The following is a 25,375-nucleotide window of genomic DNA, read 5'->3' on the forward strand; positions in this document are numbered from 1 at the left end:
CACCTGGTCAAGGAAACCTATTCCCTGTTTAAAACAACAAGTATTTATTCTTGTGATGCCCCTTCTCCTTTTGTAGAGCAGTACAGACTGGCCTCCCATCCACTGTATTTATTCTTAAATATGATTACCAGGTTTGTAAGCTCCCATTGCATCTTTCTTATCCCTTGCAAGCTTTCTAGGGAATGCCCCCCAACTTGTCCTGGATCTCTCATCAGATTCATAATCTTGATTTAGGGTGAGTCATTTGCAAAGAGAAGCTAAGCACACCCAGGTTTGGGAGGTGCCCACTGAAGTCCTCTTTTCCTCTACTTAAACAGTTATATCTTGGGGTTCCTGTTGTGGCTGAGATGCAGGTTCAATCCCTAGCCTCACTCAGTGGGTTAAGGATCCAGCATTGCCACAATTTGTGGTGTAGGTCAGAGGTGCAGCTTGGATCTGCTGTTGCTGTGTCTGTGGCACAGGCTGGCAGCTGCAGCTCTAATTCAGCCCCTACCTGGAAACTTCCATATGCTGTGGGTGTGGCCCTAAAAAGAAAAAACAAACAGAAAACCCAGTTATATCTTATGGTTTGTGGGTTAGGCATTTGGATAAGGCTCAGTTCCATAGTTATCAGTGGCATTGTATAGTGTCAGTCAGTGGTATTCAGCTGATCTGGAGGTCTGATAAATCTGGAGGGTTGGCTCATCTGGACTCTTCCTCTCCATAGTCTCAGGGTCTCTCTATGCGTATCTTCGTCAGGGTAGATGGACTTCTTACATGGTGGCTCCGGGCTTCAACAGTAAATAATAACCCAAGAAACTTGGAAGTGGAGTCTACCAATCTCTTAAGGCCTGGGACTGGAAACTGGCAGAGTCACTCCTACAATACTCTTTTTTTTTTTTCTTTCATTTTTTTTTCCCCCTTCTCTTTCTTCCTTTCTTTTCCTGCATGTGGGGCATGTAGAAGTTCCTGGGCTAGGGGTTGAATTGGAGCTGCAGCTGCTGGCCACAGCAATGCCAGATCTGAGCCGCATCTGCAACCTATGCCATAGCTTGTGACAATGCCAGATCCTTAACCCAGTGAGCAAGGCCAGGGATCAAACTCCAGCCCATATGCTCACAGACACTATGTCAGGTTCTTAACCCTCAGAGCCACAGTGGTAACTGGAGGTTCCCAGGCCAGGGATCAAATCCGAGCCGCAGCTGCTACCTATGCCATAGCCACAGCAATTCTGGATCCTTAACCTGCTGCACCACAGCAGGAACTCTCTTAGTCAAAGCATTTGCACAGTCATCTTTTTTTTTTTTTTTTGTCTTTTTAGGGCCTCACCAGTGGCATACGGAGGTTCCCAGGCTAGGGGGTCTGAACAGAGCTACAGCTGCTGGGCTACGCCACAGCCACAGCAATGTTAGATCCAAGCTGCATCTGTGACCTACACCACAGCTCACGGCAACGCCAGATCCTTAACCCACTGAGCGAGGCCCGGGATCGAACCCGCAATCTCATGGTTCCTGGTTGGATTCATTTCCACTGCGCCAGGATGGGAACTCCTGCACAGTTGTTGTCTTTTACCCCACCTCCTACCAAGATTTAAGGGCATGTGACATAGAACCCACTTCTCAGTGGAAGGTGTATCAAAGAATTTGTAGCTATATTTAATTCAATACAAACATGTATTCTTTTCTATACTTCGCTTTTTATAATTAAATGATGCTTGAAAAAACAAGACATGAGAAGAAAGCATAGCATGCTGTTAAGGTCATAGGCTTTGTAGTGAGACCGACTTGGTTGGAGACTCAGTTCTGCCATGTGTTAGCTGTGTGACCTTTGAGTCTTACTTGATCTCAGGCTCCATTTCCTCGTCTGTAAATGTGGACAGTATTAGGGTACACAGAGGAGGGTGCTTAATGCATATTTGAGTTTGAATGAGTGTTGTGAGAATTAGCTGAAATAGTGTAAATAAATATTTTTGCACATGATAAATGCCTTTTAAATGCTAGCTATTAAGTGTTCTGAGCTTTAAAAAAGATGAAGGATAATGTATTTCAGGGACAGTAACTAAATCTAGTTTGTAACAGAGTAGGATTAGTTATCCCATTTCTAGATAGAGAGGAGATACAGACATCATTATTATTCTCATTAATCTGGAGGTTGTGTGTGTGCTTGATTAGGAAAGATAGTTTTCATCCTGAGTATGTAGGTGGGGAGGGGAGGCTGGGAGTGGCCTGTATTTACTGGAAACAGTGCTCCCTAAAGCCCCCAGAAGACTGACATTTCCCCTCTCCACCTCTGCTTCTGCTAAGACTCAGTAGCTCACCTCTGTCATATTTTAGCATCCAGTCAGAAGTATCGTTTGAGGGTGCCTATGGGAACCTCAAGCGGCTATATGACAAGGCAGCCAAAATGTACCACCAGCTGAAGAAATGTGAAACTCGGAAACTTTCTCCCAGCAAGAAGCGGTGAGTGGGGCCTGTGAGAGGAGGGGGTCTTTCTGCAGTTGGTGTAGTAGGACCACAGGGATTCTGGCGCCTTTCACCATTTACCCTGGGCTCCTCTCATTTCAGATGTAAAGACATTAAAAGGTTGCTGGTGAACTTCATGTATCTGCAGAGCCTCCTGCAGCCCAAAAGCAGGTGAGTGAGTGGAGGAGAGCGTGAACATGATCTGTGTCCTGTGAGCCCCATCCACGGTGGCTCCCTTATGGCAGGGGACTTGAGGAAGGAGTGGGCTGTTGAATTCTACTTCTCTGTTGGAAATTCTTTAGCTGGCTAGTCCTTTCTTGGCATCCCTAACTGTCTCACCTTAGGTTCCAAGCCCATTCTCACCCTCTGGCACAGAATGGGCACTTATTAGATGTTGAAGGAGTGGCTGAATGGGAAGCTCACACATAGCCCTTCTACCATGTGTCTGCCCCTCCCAGGTCATTCTGTCCATTTTGGAGATGAGCCAGCACTGAGTCCTCCTGCTACTCTCTATGATGTCTTCCCTGTAGGATCCTATATTCTTCTCTGAATCCAGTATTCCCAATTCTTTTCACCTGGCCCTAACCTCCCGCATTATTCCTGTCCTCCCTTAGCTCCGTGGACTCAGAGCTGACGTCACTTTGCCAGTCAGTCCTAGAGGACTTCAACCTTTGTCTCTTCTACCTGCCCTCCTCACCCAACCTCAGCCTGGCCAGTGAGGATGAGGAGGAGTATGAGAGTGGATATGCTTTCCTCCCAGACCTTCTCATCTTTCAGATGGTCATCATCTGCCTTATGGGTGTGCACAGCTTGAAGAGAGCAGGTAACTTTCTCTATGTCCCTCTTTTCTCCCCCCCTGGCTTCTGGGATCCACTATCCTTTTCTGCAGCTCCTTGTCCATAAACTTGCTTCCACAAACAGTCCCTTCACTACTTGTGTTGCTGCCTGGCTCTGCAAGAGAGGGGACAAGGAACCCTGCCCTAAAGGAGCTCCCAGTGAACAAAGGCAACAGCATATTCCTTCCCCCCTGCCCTCCCATTCCCACAAACACACACACTCTTGGCCAGGACCCAGGCAGACCCCAGGGTTGAGATGCTTTGCTGATGCTCCAGACAGAATGCAGACCTTGCTGGGGGTGGGGAGGTGGGAGCAGTTAGGCAGTTCTGAAAACTTTTCTGCCAGAGGTGTATGTAGAGCAAGATTAGACGGGAGGGAGGGGGAGGCAGGGCCGGGTGTGAAGGTGCTTGCAGTGGGGAAGGGACTTGTGTGAAGGCCTCAAAGGCCAGGGAGGTTGAGATGGGACAAGGGGATCCGTGAGCTTACATGAGGAAGCAGGATGAGTTGGCACAATTCTACAGTATAGGATGATAGTACAGAGCCCGGAGATATCTTTTTTTCTTTTTTTTTTTTTAACCTTAGAGGAATTTTTGAGAGGTAGTTGGATCCTTGGAAGGGTTGAGAACAGGTGAGATGAGGTGAAGGTGCCTACTCATCTTCAGGACTCTGGGCCCCTAATTCCTGGCTTTCTTGGCTTTAGGATCCAAGCAGTACAGTGCAGCCATTGCCTTCACCCTGGCCCTCTTCTCCCACCTCGTCAATCATGTCAACATACGGCTGCAAGCTGAGCTGGAAGAGGGCGAGAATCCTGTTCCAGCATTCCAGAGCGATGGCACAGGTAGTGCAGGAGAGGGGAGGTTGTTACTGGAAAGATTAGTGTATGGGTGGGGACCATGGAAGGGGAACCACAGATGTGGCAGGAGAGGTGCTATCGAAGGATATCTTCCAGTGTCCTGGTTCCGATTTGTCCCTAGGCCCCACCTGACCATCCTCTTTCCATAGATGAACCAGAGTCCAAGGAACCCTTGGAGAAGGAGGAGGAGCCGGGTCCTGAGCCTCCTCCTGCAGCCTCTCAAGAGGGTGAGGTCAGAAAGAGCCGGAAATTCTCCCGCCTCTCCTGCCTCCGCCGCCGCCGCCACCCACCCAAAGCTGGTGATGATAGTGATCTGAGTGAAGGCTTTGAATCGGACTCGAGCCATGATTCTGCCCGGGCCAGCGAGGGCTCCGATAGTGGCTCCGACAAGAGCCTTGAAGGTGGGGGAACGGCCTTTGATGCTGAGACAGATTCAGAAATGAACAGCCAAGAGTCTCGATCAGACCTGGAAGATATGGAAGATGAGGAAGGGACTCGGTCCCCAGCCCTGGAGCCTCCTCGGGCCAGGTCCGAGGCTCCTGAATCCCTCAATGGCCCATTGGGCCCCAGTGAGGCCAGCATTGCCAGCAACCTACAAGCCATGTCCACCCAGATGTTCCAGACTAAACGCTGCTTCCGACTGGCCCCCACCTTCAGCAACCTGCTCCTCCAGCCCACCACCGAAGCTCCCAGCTTGGCCAGCCGCAGGCCCTGTGTCAATGGGGATGTGGACAAGCCCTCAGAGCCAGGTACTTGGGCCTCTCTTCATCGTCCTGCTCTGATCCATAGCTCCATACCATTGACACTCACCTGAGAGAGGCCAGCTTCTTCTCTTCGAGTACCTCTCAACTGTACCCTCACTGCCTTATCTTTGCTCTCTCCTTTTAGTGAAGCCTGGGAATTTTTTCCTGGGAATCTCACCTCCTCACTTCCTCATTCTCAGCTCCCAGCTAATTTTGTGGTCTTATTCCCCTCCCGCTCTGCCTTATTCTCTGGGTTTGGGGCTTTCCTCCCCATTTGAAACTGAAGCTGTAGCTCCCTCCCCTGCTATCCCAGGTCCTGCCAGGGCCCCCGGAAGCTAGAAAAAACAGTACCCACCAGGGCAGGTGGATTAGAGTGAGACCCTTCTCCTGAGGGCCTTCCCCCGATGTGCAAAAGGAGCACCCGTTAGCAGCGGTGGGCATTTGTCGTGTCTGCTCTATGCCACGCATTAGGCTGAACTTTTTTCAGGTCTTGTCTTGCTTAACTTTCACAGCAGTCTTGTGGTTGAAGAATCATCATCCCCATTCTGAATGCTTTCCTTTACCCCCAGGCGCCTGTGCACTGTGCTCCTTTGGTCTGGAACATGCTTTTCCTCCCTTGACCTGAGCCTTGTCACTTGGCTGATCCTCACTTGCCCTCTAGATTTTAGCTTAAAAGTCACTTGGGGTCTGGGATTCCTCAGGGGTAAGCTTCCTATTGCCCCTGCCCCCTTAAAGTCAATGAATTTTATTACACTTATAGTTGTACAGTGATCATCACAACCCAGTTTTATAGCATTTCCATCCCAAACCCCCATCCCATCTCCCCACCCCCCAACCTGTCTCCTTTGGAAACCATAAGTTTTTCAAAATCTGTGAGTCAGTATCTGTTCTGCAAAGAAGTTCATTGTGTCCTTTTTTTAGATTCCACGTGTAAGTGATAGCATTTGATGTTGGTGTCTCATTGTCTAACTTCACTTAGCACGATAACTTCTAGGTCCATTCACATTGCTGTAAATGCCTTTATTTCTTTCCTTTTTATGGCTGAGAAGTATTCCACTATGCATATGTACCACATCTTTATCCACTCCTCTGTTGGTGGACATTTAGGTTGATTCCATGTCTTGGCTATTGTATATAGTGCTGCAATGAACATTGGGATACATGTGTCTTTTTGAGTCATCGTTTTCTCTGGATAGATGCCCAGGAGTGGGATTGCTGGATCAAATGGTAATTGTATTTTTATTTTTCTTTTTTTTCTTTTTTTCTTTTTTTTGTCTTTTTGCCATTTCTTGGGCTGCTCTAACGGCATATGGAGGTTCCCAGGCTAGGGGTCTAATCGGAGCTGTAGCCACCGGCCTATGCCAGAGCCACAGCAACGCCGGATCCGAGCTGCATCTGTGACCTACACCACAGCTCATGGCAACACCGGATCGTTAACCCACTGAGCAAGGGCAGGGACCGAACCCGCAACCTCATGGTTCCTAGTCGGATTTGTTAACCACTGCGCCACGACGGGAACTCTGGTAATTACAATTTTTGAGGAATCGCCATACTGTTTTTCCATAGTGGTTGCACCAGTTTACATTCCCACCAACAGTATGGTAGGTTCCCTTTTCTCCACACCCTTTCCAGCATTTGTAGACTTTTTGATGCTGGCCATTCTGGCTGGTGTAAGGTGTTATCTCATAGTAGTTTTTTTTTTCTTTTTTTTCTTTTTGGCTTTTTTTTACGGCTGCACCTGCAGCATATGGAGGTTCCCAGGCTAGGGGTCTTATCAAAGCTACAGCTACCAGCCTACACCACAGCCACGGCAACGCCAGATCCTTAACCCACTGAGCGAGGCCAGGGATCGAACCCACAACCCCATGGTTCCTAGTCCGATTCGTTTCCACTGCACCACAATGGGAACTCCTCATAGTAGTTTTTGATTTGAATTTCTCTAATAATGAGTGATATTGAACATCTTTTCTTTCTTTTTTTTTGACCATCTGTATATCTTCTTTGGAGAATTGTCCATTTAGATTTTTTGATGGGGTTTGTTCTGTTGGCTTTTACAGCCTCTGCACTTCTGCAGCTTCTGGCCCTTTCCCACTCAGGTAACATCTGTAGACTTGTTTGTCTCCCCACCAACACTCTGAGGGCAGGACTGTGTGTCTTGTCTATTGCTATATCCTCAGTACCTAACATAGTGCCTGGCACATGGATGGGACCTAGGAAATGTTGAATGAATTAAAGAAATGTGGAGTTCATGCCATGGTGCAGTGAGTTAAGAATCCGACTGCTGGAGTTCCCAGTGTGGTACAGCAAGTTAATGATCTAGCTTGTCTCTGTGGAGGTGCTGATTTGATCCCTGGCTTGATACAATGGGTTAAGAATCAAGTGTAACTACAGCTGTGGTGTAGGTTGCAGCTCCAGCTTGGATTTGATTCCTGGCCTGGGAACTTCCACATGCTGTGAGGGTGGCTGAGCTCTGGTCACTGCAAAGGCACAAGTTCGATCCCTGGCCTGGAGCAGTGGATTAAAGGATGCAGCATTGCTGCAGCCGCAGCATAGTTTGCAGCAGCAGTTCAGATTCAGTCCCTGGCCCAGGAGCTTCCATATGCCATGGGTGCGGCCATTTAAAAAAAGAAGAAATGAAGAAGCCGATGCTCAGAGGTAGAGTTTGACCTGCTTTGTGTTCTAACCTGCAGACTTGAAGAGCTAGGAGTTAGAAGTTTTTGTTTTTGTTTTTGTTTTTGTTTTTTTTGCTCCTTTTCTCCTTTCTACTGTCTGCTGTTCCTTTGCACAGAATAGGCACATCATAAACATCAGTTGAGTCAGTAGCTGCAGACCTCATGAATTAGCTTGAATCTGAAAGAATTTTTTTTTAGGCCTGCACCTGCAGCGTATGAAGGTTCCCAGGCTAGGGGTCCAGTCAGAGGTACAGCTGCCGGCCTACACCACAGCCTCAGCAGTGCAAGATCTGAGCCATGTCTGCGACCTACACCACAGCTCACAGCAACACTAGATCCTTAACCTACTGAGCAAGGCCAGAGATCAAACCTGCAACCTCATGGTTCCTAGTTGGATTTGTTTCTGCTTCGCCACGACAGGAACTCCCTGAATTGTATTTTTAAAGGCACCAAGCTTTTGGCTTAAAAGCAGCCAGTTTCTAGTGGGCCTAGGAATATTAGGCAGGGGTCTTACTCCTCTTTTTTCATGTCAGAATTCTTCAGAAGAGTCTGGCGGGTTGGGGCATGCTCCCCCCAACACACACACAGAGCTGCAGCCTGTTGCCACTTGCCTTCTAGTTGCTCATTCCAGTTCTCTATCACCCACCTCCAGCCTCTGAGGAGGGCTCTGAGTCGGAGGGAAGTGAATCTAGTGGGCGTTCCTGTCGGAATGAGCGCAGCATCCAGGAGAAGCTGCAAGTCCTGATGGCTGAAGGCCTGCTTCCTGCTGTGAAAGTCTTCCTGGACTGGCTGCGGACCAACCCTGACCTCATCATTGTGTGTGCACAGGTGTGTCACCCCACTGCCCTGTGAGGTCCCAGGGTGTTAGGGCAGGACGCCAGCCAGGAGAGGGCATGGGAATCCCCTCAGATGGTCTCGTTGAGACAAAAGTTATTGTCAAGCACCTGCTCTGTGCTGGTTCCTAAGCTTTTTATGGGACAAAGATTAGGCATAATCTTTGCTCCCAAAGAGCCAAGGAGCGCTGCTTATTCTGCTTTGTATCTCCAATACGAGGCATAACGTCTGCCATTATGAGTAGTGTTGATGAAAGTAAGTGTTTGAGAGCCAACCTGGATATCTAAACTCTGGAGCCTGGAGAAAGGAGAGAGCGCTGAGTAGTGGTGAGAGAGAAGGGACCAGAAAGTGGCAGGATATTCAGGAGGTGCAGGTGTTGTGGGCAGGGAAGTGGCTTCAAGAGAGTCCTGCAGCTGGAGCAAGTAGTCTCAAAGGTGGGCTGCAGTGGAGGCTGGCTGGGGTGAGGCGGCCTTCTTCCCGTCTCAGGTTCAGAGTCTCAATCTTGAGCCTCTGGTGCCCTGAGCCTTTTTTTCTGTGTTGCTTTATTCCAGTAGCACACCTGCCTGCCATGAAAGACCCTTTCCCCTGCTGGTCGCCCTCTTCCCTAGATGAGAGAGTTTGGGTCAGGGCCAGGCACACCCTTGGGTGTGTGCTTGTGCGTGATGACAGCTAGTTAGTCACTGTTAGTCATCAAGGGTGGTGTGGTGAAGATGGAGGTGCATGTCACATCCCTGGAGAGGCGACCCGGGATGGGCACGTGTGGAGGGCTGGGAAGGAAACGTTTTTGCTAGATGGGGAGAAGCCTCTTCCATTGTTCAAGCTTTGTCCTCTGCCAAGGTCCAGAGAGTTCTTCCTGTGGTCTCATGCCTCCCCTTTTCATGAAGCCTTCATCATGGTCCTCCTTCATTCCTCCCTATCAAATACCTCTAGACCTGTGACCATAGCCTCACACCCCCCAGATGTAGTGCTTTTCTTACTCATGGCCATCCTCCAGCACGGCCCCAGCTAAAGGCCTCCTCTCTTTCTCCCTCAAGAGCTCTCAAAGTCTGTGGAACCGCCTGTCTGTGTTGCTGAATCTGTTGCCAGCTGCTGGCGAACTCCAAGAGTCTGGTGAGTGAGTCCCTGGCACTGCCCTGCTTTCCACTCTCCCTCACTGGCCCCATGAAGCCCACCCCCCTTTCCCTGGTAACCCAGCCCTTGGGGTAAGGAGGTTAATGGGATTCACTGCCCAGTCTCCCTGACACACAGCAGTCATTGTGGTCTGGTCTTCTCTGGTTTCCTGCCCCAACACTGTCCCACTGTGGGCAGGTGGCCTGGTCCGTCAGGGAGTGTGTTCCCTGGCGAAGGCAGTGGGGTGGGCAGCAGCAGAGTGAGGGGAGCCTAGGAGCCAGCCTCAGTCACTGGTGTGGCACTGATGCTTCTTCGTTGAGAATTGACCTTGATTTCAGAGCTCATCTCTCTGGTTCATCCCCTCCTAACACCTTCCAGCTGGCAGTCACCTTCTCCTACCTCTGGTGATGTATTCCAGAGCCCCTCCTCTCCCCACCTGCTCTACTCCTCTAACCCTTCTAGCTTTGGTTTGCTAAAGCTCTGCCTCACAGCCTGGGAATTCCCAAAGGGAAGGGGCTCCCACAGGGCAGGTGGTCTCACGTGTTCTCTTTCTCCCCAGGCCTGGCCCTGTGTCCCGAGGTCCAGGATCTTCTTGAAGGTTGTGAACTGCCTGACCTCCCTTCTAGCCTGCTGCTCCCAGAAGACATGGCACTTCGCAACCTGCCTCCCCTCCGGGCTGCCCACAGACACTTTAACTTTGACACGGATCGGCTCCTGCTCAGCGCCCTAGAGGAGGTGAGGATATCGTTTCTGATGCCAGAAGCTCTGTTGTTAGTCAGACTTGGCAGCAAAGCAGGGGCTCAGGGTCGGAGCGGGTGGCAGGCACCCTCCCATCAGGACAGGGAGCATGTCTGTGGCTGCAGTGAGTCCTTCACTCAGCCATTTGGGCTTCCTTTCCTTCGTGGTGGATGTCCTTCCACAGGTCTGGTCTTGGTAGGTGTCTCCCTGTGTAGAACAGGCCTCCTTCCCCTTTCTCTAGCTTTTGTAGGGGACAGAACAAGTCAGTTACTAGGGCTTTGGAATCTTTGTCGGTCTCTTTTCTTTTCTGGGCTCTGCCTCCTCTAAGCTGACCAGCAAACACTGGGGGAAAGTTAGAGCTGGCAGGGAATGTGCTTCCACTTAGTCTAGTGACTTTCACCTTTGAATCTGTGTCACCACGAGGGCCATCTGGGAACAGCAGAGGGAAGCCAAGCATACAGGCCTCCCTGCCCCCCTCCCAACACCCCCTCCTTGGTTTCTCCTTGTCCAACCAGAGCAGCTTGGCTTTTGGTCTATTTATATTTTAGGGTTCTAGATAAGATTCTTTTTTTTTTTTGCACCACACCTACGGCATATGGAGGTTCCCAGGCTAGGGGTCTAATTGGAGTTGCAGCCACCGGCTGATGCCACAGCCCAAGCATCATGGAATCCAAGCCACGTCTGCAACCCACACCACAGTTCACAGCAATGCCAGATCCTTAACCCACTGAGCGAGGCCAGGGATCGAACCCGCAACCTCATGATTCCTAGTCGGATTTGTTTCCGCTGTGCCACGATGGGAACTCCAGATTCTTGTTTGACGGGAACGGAAGGGTATTGCTTACCAGAAACAGAAGCTGGAAATGGTGATCTAGTTTGTCCTCTCATTTTATTATTATTATTATTTTTTGTCTTTTTGACTTTTCCAGGGCTGCTCCCACGGCATATGGAGGTTCCCAGACTAGGGGTCTAATCGGAGCTGTAGCCACCAGCCTACGCCAGAGCCACAGCAACGCGGGATCCGAGCTGCGTCTGCAACCTACCCCACAGCCCATGGCAGCACCTGATCCTTAACCCACTGAGCAAGCCAGGGATCGAACCCGCAACCTCATGGTTTCTAGTCGGATTCGTTAACCACTGAGCCACGACGGGAACTCCTGTCCTCTCATTTTACACGTGAGGACTGAGACCCAGAGGAGAGAGATGCCGTAAGAACCCAGGTCTCAGCACTCCTAGCCTAGGGCCCTTGTCTCTTCCTTCTCAGCCCTGAGTCCGGCTTCTCTATCCCTCTTCAGAGTCTTCTTGGTGTACTTGCTTACTTCTGCTTATTCCTTTTCTGACAACTAGAGGCTCTGAGCCTCGGTGCTCCTCTTTTCCACCCCACAGATCACAAGCCTTTGCATGGATCCTGTATTGCTGAGGTGGCTGGGCTGGCAGGGAGGTGGGAGGGAAGGAGCCCTGCTCACCCCTCTCAGCCCAGCCGCCTCCCCTGTCTCCTCATAGACGGTCGTGCGCATTTGCTGCATCCGCAGCTTTGGCCACTTTGTTGCCAGCCTACAGGGCAGCATCCTGCAGTTCAACCCAGAGGTTGGCATCTTCGTCAGCATCGCCCAGTCTGAGCAGGAGAGCCTGCTGCAGCAGGCCCAGGCCCAGTTCCGCATGGTGAGTCAGGCGTCCCTCCCCATCTGCTCTGCACCCATGAGCTCACTGTGAAGCCAGGGTCGGAGGCTCAGACAGGCCAGGGGCCCTTGACTGAAGAACCGGGTCAGTCTGGCTGGGGAGTTCAAGCTTAGGGAGAGAGGAGGCTGGGGAGAGGACTAAGGGCTGATAGGGAGCAGGGGCATCCTGACACCGGGCCTGTATCTGGACTGACTGGGGGTTGAAGACCGTCTCTGTCACCTCATAGTCTGAATTGAGCAAGTTGCTTAACTTTGCTAAGCCTGTTTTTTATCAATTAATTAGGAATAGTTGAATCAGCTTTGTGGAGTTGTTGTGACGATGGAATGAGAGTGAATGTCAGGCATTGCACAGTGCATCGTGAGATGTGTGTGCTCAGCACTGCTCCTTTCCCTTTGCTTTTAGAGGGAAGAAGACTGAGCACTGGAGGGATCTTGGCATCAGACACCTTGCAGAAACCCTCCTATCCCACAAAAGCCCCAATGAGTAGGAGGTGGCCTGTGTTCCCTTTTTTCCATTCAAGCATCCATTCCACGAGTATTTATTGAGTCTGCCCGTGCCAGACCCGTCACTATCCTACCTAGGCATGGGGGTTACAGCAGCAAACAAGACAAGCCTTTCTCTTGTGGGGTTAATACTTTGTGAGCAACAATCTGGGTTCTGCAGTGGGACCTGCACAGCCCTGGCCATGTTGTCCTCCCCAGGCTAAGTGGCACTGGTGCATCTGGGGTGGTGCTGTCTGGCAGGGAGCGCAGCTCACTTGTCTTGGCAAGCCTTAGGTGTTCTTCTTCATCTCAAGCCAGTCTCCTCCCCCGTGTTCTTCCTTTCCCCAGCTCAGGCTCCTGCACCCCTCTGAGCAATCCCTTCCTGCGGATGTTCTGCTTGATGGGAAGGGGCACAGGCTCCCCCGAAACTCCTTTCCTTTGCTGCCTTAAAAGCAAGCATAGTTTGTAAAAACTAACCTTTTGTGTTAAGACTTTTGTTGCTGTTCCATAGGGGAAAGCGCAGGGGGTTACAAAAATAATTGTGGGGAAGTTACACAGCTTCAAAAAATGTTTTTGAGTTTTTGCAGGCATTTCCTCTGGCCTAAAGCTCCTTAAGACGCCTCTTGTGGGGCAGGGAATACCTGAAAGCCTGACTGGTATGGTGCTGGGCACCATGGGCCATGCTGGACTCAGGCCACATTGTCTGCTGGGGCTGCCCCCTGCTCTGCCTCAGTTATGTGTCCACTGCAGGGGGTTTATTCCCCAGCAGCAGCAGCAGCGTGGTCCTTGTCGTATTGCCATCTCCCATCATTTCTGGAGAGCTTTCCATATGCAAAGCTGCTTTTGCATGTGGCATCTCATTAAATTCACCAACAGCCTGTGAGGTGGGTGCTTGCAGCTTCGTTTTATAGACGAAGTACAGAATGTCACAGAGAGGTATCAGTGACCAGTGATCAGAGGGCTCTGGCATTGGAAAGACCTTGACCTTGTTTTAAGTTGCTGTGGGAGCTTAGCTTCTCTGCAGGTCAGGTGGGCCGCTGCCCCTGTTCTCTGGGCTGTAGTGTCTGCCTGGGCTTAGGAACCCCTCTTTCCCGATGGGACCTTAGGTTTTCTCTCAGCAACTCTTAGGCCCACAGCTCTAGACTGCCGGATAGCAGAGCCTCAGCTTAGTGCAGCTCTCCTCTTGCTGGGTCCAGGCGGATCTCCACGCACCTGCACTGGTTCTCTGGGGTGCCCATCCCTCTCATGGGTTTGATTTCTACAGTGAGAAGAGGGGAAGTTTGTCCGCAGTGCTCTCGCTCCTTACCAGTCTGCCAGCAGGGCCTGTGAGAAGATGACTCTCACTTAGACTCTGGTCTTTTGCTTCCCTTCTTCCTTCCTCTACCAGAGTTTCTTGAAGGGGGCACTCCTGGCATTTTAGTCAGGACCATTCTTTGTTGTGAAGGATGCTGCAGGCGGGGTGGGAGATGGACATTGCATAACAAGAAATGATAGTATAATTATCTAAACTAAGAAATTAGGTGGAGTTCCATGGTCACTCAGTGTGTTAAGGATCCCACCTTGTCACTCCTGTGATCATGTTCGATCCCTGACCCAGAAGCTTCAGCAATCCCAAGCCCCAAGCCTTGGGCATGGGGGAAAGAAAAACTAATAAATTAGGATTAGTATAATACTATTAGCTATAGACTTTATTCAGATTTCTATGAATGTCTATTTTTGTTGTCTAGGATCTTGACACTTCTGAAGTCTTAGTCAGGAGTTCCCTGGTGGCTCAGTGGGTTGAGGACCTGATGTTGTCATTACTGTGGCTCGGGTTACTGCTGGCGGCCAGGTTTGATCCCTGGCCCAGGGAACTTCTCATGCTGTGGATGCTGCCAAAAAAAAAGGAGTATCAGTCAGTTGTTTTGTAGTGTCCTTCAGTTTAGCTTTGTCTGGTGTCTTCTCATGATTAGGATGGATTATACATTCCAGATTATTAATATTTTAAAGCATCTCTCTAATGATGCCCCTTTGCTTGTCACAGAGTCTTTAGTGGCTCCCTCTATCTCTTGGAATAAGTCCCCATTCTTAACCTCATCTTTTAGACCATATTAAGGAATTTGGACTTGATCCAGAAGACAGAAAAACCATTAGAGGGCATTTGATCAGGGCCATGGTGGACATCAGATGATTTTTGAGAGATTGCATTGGTTGCAGGCAGAGAAGATGGATTGGGTTAGCGGCTGAGATGAGGTGGTTACGGAAGTCCAGGTGGGAGGTACTGGCTTAGACCAGGGTAGCACATTGAAGATGGAGGGCTGCACAGGGATTTGAATGACTTTTAAGGGGTACAGTTGACAGAACTGGGAGGCTGATAACTTCTGGGACCGAGAGAGGGAAAAGCAAAACGAGCTAGCTTTCTGATGTGGGCTGATGGTGGTTTATATTGAAAGCTGGGGAGCACTAGAGGATGAGAAGCAGGTTTTGAGGAGCAGATGGCGCTGTCGAGTAGGCGGTTGGGTGTGTAGGTCTGAAACTTGGGTGGTCAGGTCTGGGCTGAAGCTGCAGATTTGGAATAAGTTGGCAAATGGATGGTGCTAGAGTGTGAGAGGTGCGTGGATGGTACTCCCTGGGAGGGAGGGCGGGTTGAGAGAAGCAGAGATGGAGCCCAGAGGCACAGCGAGGTGCTGTCCCCTTCCCCTCCTGGGGAGCTGGAACAGTGTGGCTTCCGCAGGCTGCTAATGGAACATGTTTGGTTTGCCCCACAGGGAGGTTTTTTCTTCCACCGCTCCCTGCCCCTCACTTAGCAGGGTCCATAGAGAGCTGGCTTTATATGAGGCCATACTGAGTTCAAACCCCAGGAATCCCTCCTGGTCTTTCTGATCACTGGAGAAAGGAGTATTCCCCCAGCTGCTTGTCCTGAGCTTAGAGCTGGTGTTCTCCCCTTATAGGCACAGGAGGAAGCTCGGCGGAACAGGTTAATGAGGGACATGGCTCAGCTACGACTTCAGGTAGGAAGTTGGGGCTCAGCGCTCCTTCTGCTCTTGATCTGGTCATTGCTTAAAGTGCCCTGTCCCATCCTCACCCCTCCAGCTGCAGCCTCTGCCAGGGTCCTCCACCGTGCCCGGCTGCCCTCCCAGCCTCCTAGATGGCCTTCCTATTGCTGACTTGTCACTGAGCCTTCATCCTTCCTTCTGCCTTCACTTCTTTTTTCCTTCTCTTTCTCTTTACCTTAACCTTTGCGTCTGTCTTCTTTTCCTACGAGGCCCTAGAGGTAGGAGGGGCCCCGTGTCCCCCTTGGCAGCAGGAGGAGGCCCATAAGACCCCCATTCTTCCCCAGCCCAGGCTGCACACTGCTCTACCCCCTCTGCCTTCTCTCACCAGCTCGAGGTCTCTCAGCTGGAAGGGAGCCTGCAGCAACCCAAGGCCCAGTCAGCAATGTCTCCCTACCTCGTCCCTGACACCCAGGCCCTCTGCCACCACCTCCCAGTCATCCGCCAGCTGGCCACCAGTGGCCGCTTCATTGTCATCATCCCAAGGACAGGTAAGCATGTTGGAGAGATGGAGGGAGGGGAGAATGTGGCTAAAAGAGACTCTGGCTTGGGATTGAGAGACCCTTACTTGGGGCCCAGTTTACGCATAGTGGCCATGGTCAAGACCTGCCACCTCCGTGAACCTGTCATTTTCATCTATGAAGTGGATGTGACAATCTCTGTTAAACCCTGACTCACAAGGTGGTTGGGAGAAACAGATGAAAAAACCTGATGAGAGCAGTTGATAAGTTGCCAGATACATTGCTGACAGAAGGTCAGCAGTGGGATTCCTACAGGAGCCACGGTCCCCTCCTTTCCTGCAGTGTGTCCTGGAGCAAACGCAGATGCTTATGCAGCGCCCCATGACACAACAGCCTGAATTCATCTGTTTTGTCCTCTCCCTACCCCCACCTTGCCCACCAGTGATCGATGGCCTGGATTTGCTGAAGAAGGAACACCCTGGGGCCCGGGATGGGATCCGATACCTAGAGGCAGAGTTTAAAAAAGGGAACAGGTGAGTACAGGCTTGGCTGGACCTGTGCTGAGCCCAGACAACAAATGCAGGTTCCTCTTGTAAGATACTTGCTTGTGGTCCCTGCTCACAGTTGGCTCGCAGCCTGGGGAGGGAGGCCAAAGACATAATTAGAAGTCAGGGTCCTGGGTGCTGAAATAGATGGTGATCGGAGGAGCCAGGAGTCTTCTCGGGGAGCACTGACCTGCTCTCCATCTACCTCTGGGGCAAGCATGAGATCAGGGTCACTGAGAGGGGAGCAAACCCCCAATCCAGGCTGTGGGTCCTTTGCAGGATTTTTTCCTGTTTTAGGTGGTCAGGTTGACCAGGGTGGGAGTGAGGATGGTCAGGGCTGCCCAGGGTCTTCCCACCTTCCAGTGAAGCCATCAGGAGAGAGAGGAGGGCAGGTGTAGGTGTTCATCCCAGCACAGCCCTTCTTTCTGGCTTTTAGGGCCCTGAGAGGACTAGGCAGTGGGCTTAGGGCAGAGGGAGAAAGCTGCCCCTCCCTGCTGCTGGCCCACCCCTCCCCTGCATCTGCCCTTGCCTGGCCAGGAAGCTGCACAAAGGCTGCTTGTTTGGACCTTGTCTCCAGAAGCACTGGCTTGAAAGGCATCTGCTGCTTCTCCCCTCTCAGCTGCTCCCAAGGGAGGAACCAAAGAATTGATGTTATCAGGAGGGAAAGTGAGCTGGGCTCGGCAGCCAGGAAGCCACTTCGAAATGGCTCCACACAGACCTGTGATGGGGAGACATGCCTCCTTCCATAAAACTGGCTCCCCTGTGCTACAATGGCCTGCTTTGTATGAGGTGCCTTCCTTCTCCTCTGCCCCCCACCTCTACTCTCTCTCCTCCTTTGCAGGTACATTCGCTGCCAGAAAGAGGTGGGCAAGAGCTTTGAGCGGCATAAGCTGAAGAGGCAGGATACAGATGCTTGGTAAAATTTCAGCCCCCACCCCTAGAACCTCAGAGAGGCTGCTTGCTTTGCTCCTCTGTGGGCGCTCCCTGGGAGAGCGGGACAGGGCCAGAGAATTCTTTAACAGCACCAGCCTGGGGCCTCGCTCAGCCTGCCAGGGGGCCTCTTGCACATCTCACCTTGGATAGAGTGAGAAGTTGCTCCAGCACCGGAGCCCCCATGGCCCTGAGATACTTGTGCTGTGTTCTCACTCGTTGCACCTCTGCCCCCTCCCCGTAGCACGTCCCCAGGCCCAGCTTTCAGGCTTGGCTGCCTGGTTTCTGTGACTCTCTCTTGGTGCCCTCCCTGCCCCCAGGCTTCCCCGGTGCCCTGGAAATCTGTTGTTTAGGCCTTGCTAATGCTGGGGCACGGCCCACCTTCCCCTCCTCCCCACCAGGACACTCTATAAGATCCTGGACAGCTGCAAACAGCTGACTCTGGCCCAGGGGGCAGGAGAGGAGGACCCGAGCGGCATGGTGACCATCATCACAGGCCTTCCACTGGACAACCCTAGTGCGCTCTCAGGCCCTATGCAGGTGGGTCATGGCGTGAGGTGGGGGGAGTGTGTGGACTGGGGACAGGGTCTCAGAGTCAGCTCCCTCAGACCAGACTACTACCCCTTTCTTCTTCCGTCACCTCTTCCCCAGCCTCTCAGTACTTGTGCCACAGTTCAGGAGACCAGGCCCTCCTCCATCTTTCCTTCCCCCCAATTCCACAGGCAGCCTTGCAGGCCGCTGCTCATGCCAGTGTGGACATCAAGAATGTTCTGGATTTCTACAAGCAGTGGAAGGAGATTGGTTGAGACCGACCCCCAGGCCCTGCAGCGGGGCTGACTCCAGATCTCTCCTGCCCTCCCTGGCAGCCAGGACCACCACCTGTAGTCATCCCACCACACGCAGACTCACGCACACACACAGGAAGGAAGCCCAGCTGCATACAGGCTGCAAGGAGGGCCCAGGAGCCAGCTGGGAGGGCGGGGTAACCCCTGTTGCCAAGACGACGTCAGGAAGGCAAGGAAAGTGCTTGGAGCAGGAGAGGCCTGTGGGCCCCTAGGCAGCCTTCCTGCCTCAGCCCCCTGTTTTCCCCAGGGGCAGGTGGCAGGCACGGGTGTCTGCGTTTCATTGGAGTGATTCCTGGACCTCTGAGGGGAAGGGACAGCAGAAGGGGCCCTTCTTCTTCACCCAAGATGCAGGGTGGTTGGTGCCGGGAGTTTGGGCCCTCCAGCTCTGGGGGAAGAGTGGGTAATTCCAGGTATCTGGGTGGGTTCTCTGCAGACCCTTCCTCTCCTCAAGGACCACCCATCCCCGTCTCATCTCCCTTTGCAAAGGCTGGGCAGCTCTGGAGCCTTGGGGACTCTGAGAGAAGAGGGACCTGGAGCTGGCTGCATTGACAGCAAGGCGGGGCTTAGATCCCCTCCTGCTGCAGGGGCCGCCGCGCACGTGTTGCCCCACTGCTGATTTCTCTCTGCCTCCGTCTAGTGTCCAGGGCAGGGAGCAGGCCCACGACAGCTGCAGGCAGTCTGGCCTGTATGCCAGTAAGGGCTTCTGTGCCCACCAGCCCCATGGTCACTTCGCTTTGTGCTCTGGGCTGCTGTGCTGGGATGCCAGTACGAGGAGAGCAGGGCACAGTTTGAGGCCACCCCCCTCCCCTTACTACCTAGGGAAGGGCCTATGTTCTTGTGGGCAGCAGGAAGGAGAGGCCCCTTGAAGCTGCCTGGCCAGGGGCCCTCTGTCCTGATGGACTTCCTTACTTTTGTCCTTCCCCAGGACTAAAGGCCTGGAGGAGCGGAGCAAGGGGCCAGCTTTTGGAATGTCGAGGTGAATGTGGGAGCAGAGATCATGAATAGCTCAGGGCAGTGGGTGGAGCAGCAAGAGTGGGGCTGCATGTGGGAGGCTCTGGCCAGGATTGCCTCGGCCCCTCCTCCTCAGGCTGCACGTGCAGCTGAGGGGGGGGTGGTCTCAGCTCTGCTGTCCCCAACCCCTGCGCTAGCCTAGCTTCCCAGGCTGTTCTCAGAGGAGGGCAGGCTTCCTGCCTCCTTCCTCTAAGACAGCAGATCTGGGACAACCTGGGGGGGGTAGGGTCACTCCCACTTCCAGTCCCTGACAGAGACTGAGACTAAAGCATCACTTAATAAAGACCCCCCCGAAGCCCACTCCCTGTCTTCTGGTGCCTTTCTGTACAGTTTTATTGGGATGTTGGAGATTACCTGCGTTGAGGTGGACCTGTTGAAGCAAGAAACCAGCAATTGGAGCACAAACTCCTGAGATGGTTTTGATAGACTGTTCATTGCCTCTGTGAACTCAGTTCTGAGCAGGTGCCTTCCCAAGGGTGATAGGTGAAAATGTACAGTTGAACATGGGGTTTTAGGACACTGACCCCTATGCAATCGAAAATCCACACCTGACTTTACTGTGGGCCCTCTGTATCTGTAGTTCCAAAGCTACCATTCAACCAGCTGGGGACCATGTAGTACTAAGGATGTATTTAGTGAGAGGAATCTGCATATAAATGTAGTTCAAACCCATGTTCAGGGGTCAACTGCCTGGGGGTAGTTTACTGTCTCCAGCTGGATCCTCTGAATTGGTGAGAAACTTCCTGTAAAGGAGAGGTGAGGGTGAGCCTTGAAACCAGACTGAAACCCCTGTCCCTCTGCAAGGACTGACACCTCAGGTGTATCTTTGGGGAGTGGAGAAGTTTGGCACATCCCTCATGGTTGAATCAACACTTACCAGATGCTTTTGCTCTGGATCCTGCCAAGCACCAGGCACTGAGGCAGCAAAGCAGTGAGAAGTGGTTTCAGAAATCTGGTCAAGGTTCAGATTCCTCTGCCCAGCCTAAGGCAGAGCCATCCTCAGGCAGTACAGTCTGAGGGGGGTGCTCCCCATCACCCTTTTGGCATCCTTGTGAGGGCCCCGGCCAGTCTGGTGGGGTGGGGTCAAGCTGGAGGGGCTGGCAGCGTGTTGGAGGCCAAGTGAGCTGCCTGCTAATGGGGCCGGGCCACCCCGTGCTGTTCCCCGGAGGCTGGACAAGGCTGGGATTGTTCCCTGGCTTCCCTTTGTCTCCCACTCCCCGCCCAGGCCTGGCCTGCCTGCCACTCTCCTCTTCTGTTGGTCTGGCTGGCAAGAGCCTGGGACTCCGCCCGTGGAGCCTGGGGCCTGCTGACCCACCGGCTTAGGAGCGCCCATCAAGTTCTGGGTAAGGAAGCTCTCCTGGGGGCCAGACGCCCATTCTGGGGAACTAGAGGCATCACGCCCCCCTCCCCCATTTCCATGGCTACAGAACAGACTACTCCAGAGACCTCTAAACCCTAGTGCTGAGGGAAGGGACCCTGTGGGGAGCTAGACCCCAGCATCGTCCAGTCCCACCCCTCCCCTGGGTAGCTGGGCGGCACTCAGGTCAGAGCACTTCCCATCCCCACTTCTGAGAGGGGTCATCCATCTTAAAGCGCTGCCTAAGTGCAGGGAGTAGGGACCAGCTCTGCCCTGTGCTTAGCAGGGTCCCCAGCACCCAACTCTAGGGCAGAGGGCCTCCAAACTGTTGGATGACAGGAGCAGAGGCTTGGGGTTCCGGCTGGCAACATGAGGCCCAGAGTGTGCAGCACAAACACAGTGGGCAAAGTGGCAGCAGGAAGAGGGGTGGGGCTAGCTGGAAAGTTGGCCTGGGGAGGTGGGGGGAGTGTCCTGTTCTCCCTCCTCCCAGGCAGTTCCACCCGCCCTGGTGGCCCAGCCCCTCCACTTGTGCCAAGGAATGTGCCTGGGAGAGGCAGCTCGAGAGACAGGCGGGGCAGCAGAGCCGTGGCCACCGGAGGCAGCACACAGGTCAGGCCGAGGGGCACGGGGCTCAGAAGGGACTGGGACCCCAAATGCCTCCCAGGGGCATAAGTGTAGCCTTGAAAGAAGAGTCCGGCATTCCCCCAATTCCTTGTCTCACTGGTGAGCATTTGGTCTCTCCAGGAAGTCTCCCTGAGTTTTCCATGCTCAATCCAGGCGCGTGGGCCAAGGCGCTTTCTGGAAGTAAAAGTGGTGGTGGCGGCAGTGGGGTGTGCCTGGGCTTTCTCTCTGCTGTCCTCCATAAGTCAGGGTTTTTCTGAGACAGAAACTGGAGGTTGGGGACTGTGGATCCAGGGTCCAGGGTTATTGAGGCCACCTTCCAGCCAAGGAGGGCCTTCCCCCTGCTTGCTGAGTTGAGGCTGACCAACCTCTCTGAGAACTGAATGCTCTCAGGCTAGGATGGGGAGGGGTTGCAAGAGTTGGGCCAGCCTCCCCTGGCCCAAAGGAAGCTGCTTGGTGGCTAACTACCACCTGCACACATGTGTGTGCACACTGCCTACCCTGTGGGCACCCTGGACTCTGCCCAGATCCAGCCTGGACCTACACGAAAAAGGACCTGTGGATGGGGACAGGGACCTAATTCCCCCCTAACCTTTTGTCTCTAGGTCAACGTGGAGGTACCAGGTCACCATGCTCAGTCTCAAGCTGCCCCAACTCCTTCGCGTTCACCAGGTCCCCAGGGTGAGGGCCTTGACTCACCTACTTTCCAAAGGACTGGGGGGGGGGGGCAGAGGTTCTTCTCTCTTTGCTAGTGCACAAGTCTCTCCTCTAGGCTTTTTTTTTTTTTTTTTTTTTTGGTCTTCTTAGGGCCGCACTAGCGGCATATGGAGGTTCCCAGGCTAGGGGCCGAATCCGAGCTGTAGCTGCTGGCCTACACCACAGCTCATTGGCAGCGCCAGATCCTTAACCCACTGAGCAAGGTCAGGGACCAAACCTGTGTCCTCATGGATGCTAGTCAGATTCGTTTCTGCTGAGCCACGACGGGAACTCCTAGGCTAACTCTTACACTTGCCATTTTAGTGTGGGGCTCTTCTCTAAGGAACCATCCTTTGACCTGCTCCCTCCAGCCCAGAACCAAAGTCCCCTTCCCCAGAGCGCCCTCTATCCACCAGCTACTACGGCCTATCTCACTCTGCCTCTTGTATTGCCTCCTGCTCTCTGGGTATTGGAACCTGTGGTGAGATGGGGTCGGATTTAGTTTGGCTTTGGGCTATTCAGACCTCCCTTCAACTCCACTTCCAGAGATCTCTCTTGGAGAGAAGGGGTGGGGCCCAGTGACTCCCCTCCTCTGTCTCCCCGCCCACCACTACCCCAGGTGTTCTGGGAAGACGGCATCATGTCTGGCTACCGCCACCCCACCAGCTCGGCCTTGGACTGTGTCCTCAGCTCCTTCCAGATGACCAACGAGACCGTCAACATCTGGACTCACTTCCTGCCCACCTGGTGAGAGAGGCTCTGTCCCAGTCTTGGACCGCAACTCAGAGCGGGTACTCAGGCGGCTAGGACCGCCCAGGCCCACGGCCTGAGCATGTGCCCGCTGCAGGTACTTCCTGTGGCGCCTCCTGGCACTGGCGGGAGGCCCCGGCTTCTGGTCGGAGCCCTACCACTGGCCGCTGCTCATCTTCCTGCTGCCTGCCTGCCTCTACCCATTCGCGTCGTGCTGCGCGCACACCTTCAGCTCCATGTCGCCCCGCGCGCGTCACATCTGCTACTTCCTGGACTACGGTGCGCTCAGCCTCTACAGCCTGGGTGAGACCCGGAGGTGGTGGGCCTGGGGAGGTGGGGCCGGGGCGTTCCGGGGGCGGGGCGGGGCTGCGGGCGCCAGGCCTCCGCCCCAAGCACACCCTTCCGGCCTCAGCTCCTGCCCCGCGTACCCCCAGGCTGCGCCTTCCCCTATGCCGCCTACTCCATGCCGGCCTCCTGGCTGCACAGCCGCCTGCACCAGCTCTTTGTCCCCACCGCCGCACTCAATTCCTTCCTGTGCACCGGCCTCTCCTGCTACTCCCGGTGGGTTCGGGTTCTTGGCCAGCCGTGAAGGGAAGGGCGGAGGGACAGGACAGAGCACCCACAGATTGGACACCTAGGTCTCCTGGGAGGTCAGTGGCTGTGTGCCTGCTTCTGGCTGCTCTTGAACAGCATTAGTTAACAACGGGACCTTCTATGGAGCACTTACTGTGCCCCAAACCTGTGCATCAGTACCACCCCTGCGCTGCCTCTAATTCTTACAGCCACCTAAGAGGCAGGTGTCTTTTCCTGCTTTACAGATGGGGTCGCTTGCAGAGGAGCCATGTGCCCTAAGGGCTTTCATAGCCACTAAGCTACACTGACTTTCCATCTTGGGAAAAGGTCCTCTGCCCTCCTCTGACCCTCACCCTAGCAGTCCTCTCACCTCCCAGGTTCCCGGAGCTAGAAAGCCCTGGGCTCAGTAAGATCCTCCGCACAGCCGCCTTCACCTATCCCTTTCTGTTTGACAACCTCCCGCTCTTCTATCGGGTAAGGTTCCTGCTTTTATGTCCCAACCCCTGCAGTGCCTGCTCCCAGTCCTGACCCCTCAATCCCTGACCCCAGCCCTGTTGCCCACCCTCCAAGGCCAGCACCCAGCCTGGCTGTGCCCTCCCCCTCCTCATCCTCACCAGACCCCAGACACATGGTGTCCACCCCCAAAGCCCCACTCCACCAACCCTGCTTTTCCTTTGCCAGCTCGGACTGTGCTGGGGCAGGGGTCCGAGCTGTGGGCAGGAGGCGCTGAGCACCAGCCACTGCTACCACCTCTTCTGCGCACTGCTCACTGGCTTCCTCTTCGCCTCCCACCTGCCTGAGCGGCTGGCACCAGGACACTTTGACTACATTGGTGAGAGCAGGCCTGGCCTGGCCTGGGAGGGGATGGGGGGTGGGTTGGGGCAGGGGGGACAGGTCCCCAGAGCACAGAGGGTCCAGGCTGAGCCCTGCTTCTCAGATAACGGGAAAACCAGCAGCAAGTACACCAGGGGCTGTCTGCACAGCAGCTCACTCCTGCCAATAACCCTGGGAATCAGTTTTCTTACTTCCAGCTTTAGGGGAGTAGCAGGACCTGAGGATGGGGTGCTCGCCCTGGGTCACAGGATAAGTTGGGCAGCCCTGGGGATGGGGTATGTACCTTGACCTGCCACCCTCCCCACAGGCCACAGCCACCAGCTGTTCCACATCTGTGCAGTGCTGGGCACCCACTTCCAGCTGGAGGCGGTGCTGGCTGATATGGGATCTCGCCGAGCCTGGCTGGCCACACAGGACCTGCCCCTGGGCCTGATGGGCACGGTGGCCACACTGGGCTTGGTGGTAGCTGGGAACCTGCTCATCATCACCGCTTTCACAGCTTCCCTATTTCGGGCCCCCAGTACATGCCCCCTGCTGCAGGGTGGCCCACTGGAGGAGGGTACAAAGGCCAAACTACAGTGAGGCTCCAGCTCTGAGCCTACCCTGGAGGGAGGCAGAAGGCTAGGCCCCGGTGCTGGGGAGAAGCCCAGCCCCAGGCCTGATAAGGAGGGGACACATCTGAGCCTGGAACCAAGAGTGGCTGAGAAAGAGCGCAGAGGTGAGAAGGCAGAGGAGAGGTGTGGGGCTGGGGGGCTGGGGGGCTGGGAGAGAGCAGGAGGGCTGGTAAGGGTGCACTAGATGGGCTGGGGAAGTGCTGAGGGTCTGAGAGGGGAGTGCGTGTCCAGGCGGTAGCTGCCCCACCCACCACTGGAGGCTGGGATGGGAGGGCCTTGGACCCTTTCATCTGGTCCCATTTCTGGTGCTCCTGGAGTCTCTGCTCAGCCCAGGGAAGAACTAACATGACTAACCAGGCCCATCCCAATGCTTGTTAACCAGGCTGGGAGGCCCACTATTGCCCCCACCCCCACACCAGGCAGTATCATCTGCTGGCAGCTCTTTGCCTATAAAGATGAGGCCATCTGTCCTGGTCACAGCTGTGTACTCCTGGTGTCCAGGCCTTTGGGGTCTGGTCTATTTGAGTATGTCACGGATGGTGCAGTGGGTTGAGGTCGGGGAGTGTGCTGGGCTAGAGAGGGGAACCCTAGTTAGACTTTAGGAAGCCACCTACAATGCTTCTAGAACAAGACAGGAACAAATAAATAAGCATCAGATTTTGCTAAAGCACTTTCTGTGTTTGAAAAAGTTAAAACCGCCTCTCCACTCCCTCATC

At 53.7% G+C, this 25,375-nt stretch overlaps 2 protein-coding genes across 7 annotated transcripts in view; both read left to right on the forward strand.

Annotated features, from left to right (window-relative positions):
• Positions 1-20,934, forward strand: part of SMG5 (SMG5 nonsense mediated mRNA decay factor) — a 33,031-nt gene extending 12,097 nt beyond the window's left edge. For 3 of the 5 annotated variants that reach the window (XM_047784315.1, XM_047784316.1, XM_047784317.1), the window contains 15 exons: positions 2,313-2,438; positions 2,544-2,612; positions 3,056-3,264; positions 3,979-4,116; positions 4,281-4,880; positions 8,199-8,374; positions 9,415-9,490; positions 10,050-10,225; positions 11,732-11,890; positions 15,321-15,380; positions 15,754-15,913; positions 16,326-16,416; positions 17,270-17,344; positions 17,760-17,898; positions 18,081-19,514. In XM_047784315.1, the coding sequence (XP_047640271.1) occupies positions 2,313-2,438; positions 2,544-2,612; positions 3,056-3,264; positions 3,979-4,116; positions 4,281-4,880; positions 8,199-8,374; positions 9,415-9,490; positions 10,050-10,225; positions 11,732-11,890; positions 15,321-15,380; positions 15,754-15,913; positions 16,326-16,416; positions 17,270-17,344; positions 17,760-17,898; positions 18,081-18,164 (2,338 nt within the window). In that variant the 3' untranslated portion in view covers positions 18,165-19,514. Of the gene's footprint in view, positions 1-2,312; positions 2,439-2,543; positions 2,613-3,055; positions 3,265-3,978; positions 4,117-4,280; positions 4,881-8,198; positions 8,375-9,414; positions 9,491-10,049; positions 10,226-11,731; positions 11,891-15,320; positions 15,381-15,753; positions 15,914-16,325; positions 16,417-17,269; positions 17,345-17,759; positions 17,899-18,080; positions 19,515-19,544 lie in introns of those variants that run through there. The other 2 variants (XR_007135499.1, XR_007135498.1) reach the window with 2 other exon arrangements.
• Positions 20,541-25,329, forward strand: PAQR6 (progestin and adipoQ receptor family member 6). Of its 2 annotated transcripts, XM_047784318.1 has the most exons (9): positions 20,543-20,557; positions 21,062-21,180; positions 21,798-21,873; positions 22,508-22,635; positions 22,736-22,941; positions 23,073-23,199; positions 23,589-23,685; positions 23,893-24,043; positions 24,353-25,329. In XM_047784318.1, the coding sequence occupies exons 2-9, from the start codon at positions 21,110-21,112 to the stop codon at positions 24,625-24,627; spliced, it is 1,131 nt and encodes a 376-aa protein (XP_047640274.1). In that variant the 5' UTR covers positions 20,543-20,557; positions 21,062-21,109; the 3' UTR covers positions 24,628-25,329. The 2 variants fall into 2 exon arrangements, with proteins under 2 accessions (XP_047640275.1, XP_047640274.1); XM_047784319.1 differs by lacking the exon at positions 23,589-23,685 and having other exon boundaries at positions 20,541-20,557; positions 23,051-23,199; positions 24,353-24,791.
• Positions 25,330-25,375: the final 46 nt, after the last annotated feature.

Source organism: Phacochoerus africanus, chromosome 6 (genome assembly GCF_016906955.1).
Source record: "Phacochoerus africanus isolate WHEZ1 chromosome 6, ROS_Pafr_v1, whole genome shotgun sequence".
NCBI classification, from domain to species: Eukaryota; Metazoa; Chordata; class Mammalia; order Artiodactyla; family Suidae; genus Phacochoerus; species Phacochoerus africanus.

Excerpts from the sequence above, each read along its gene's own strand:
- PAQR6 (XM_047784318.1), top strand. The coding sequence starts at position 21,110 with ATGTGCCTGGGAGAGGCAGCTCGAGAGACAGGCGGGGCAGCAGAGCCG. Across the intron at positions 21,181-21,797 it reads CCACCGGAGGCAGCACACAG|GTCAACGTGGAGGTACCAGG; the intron begins GTCAGGCCGAGG and ends TTTTGTCTCTAG. Across the intron at positions 23,200-23,588 it reads GGCCTCTCCTGCTACTCCCG|GTTCCCGGAGCTAGAAAGCC; the intron begins GTGGGTTCGGGT and ends CTCACCTCCCAG.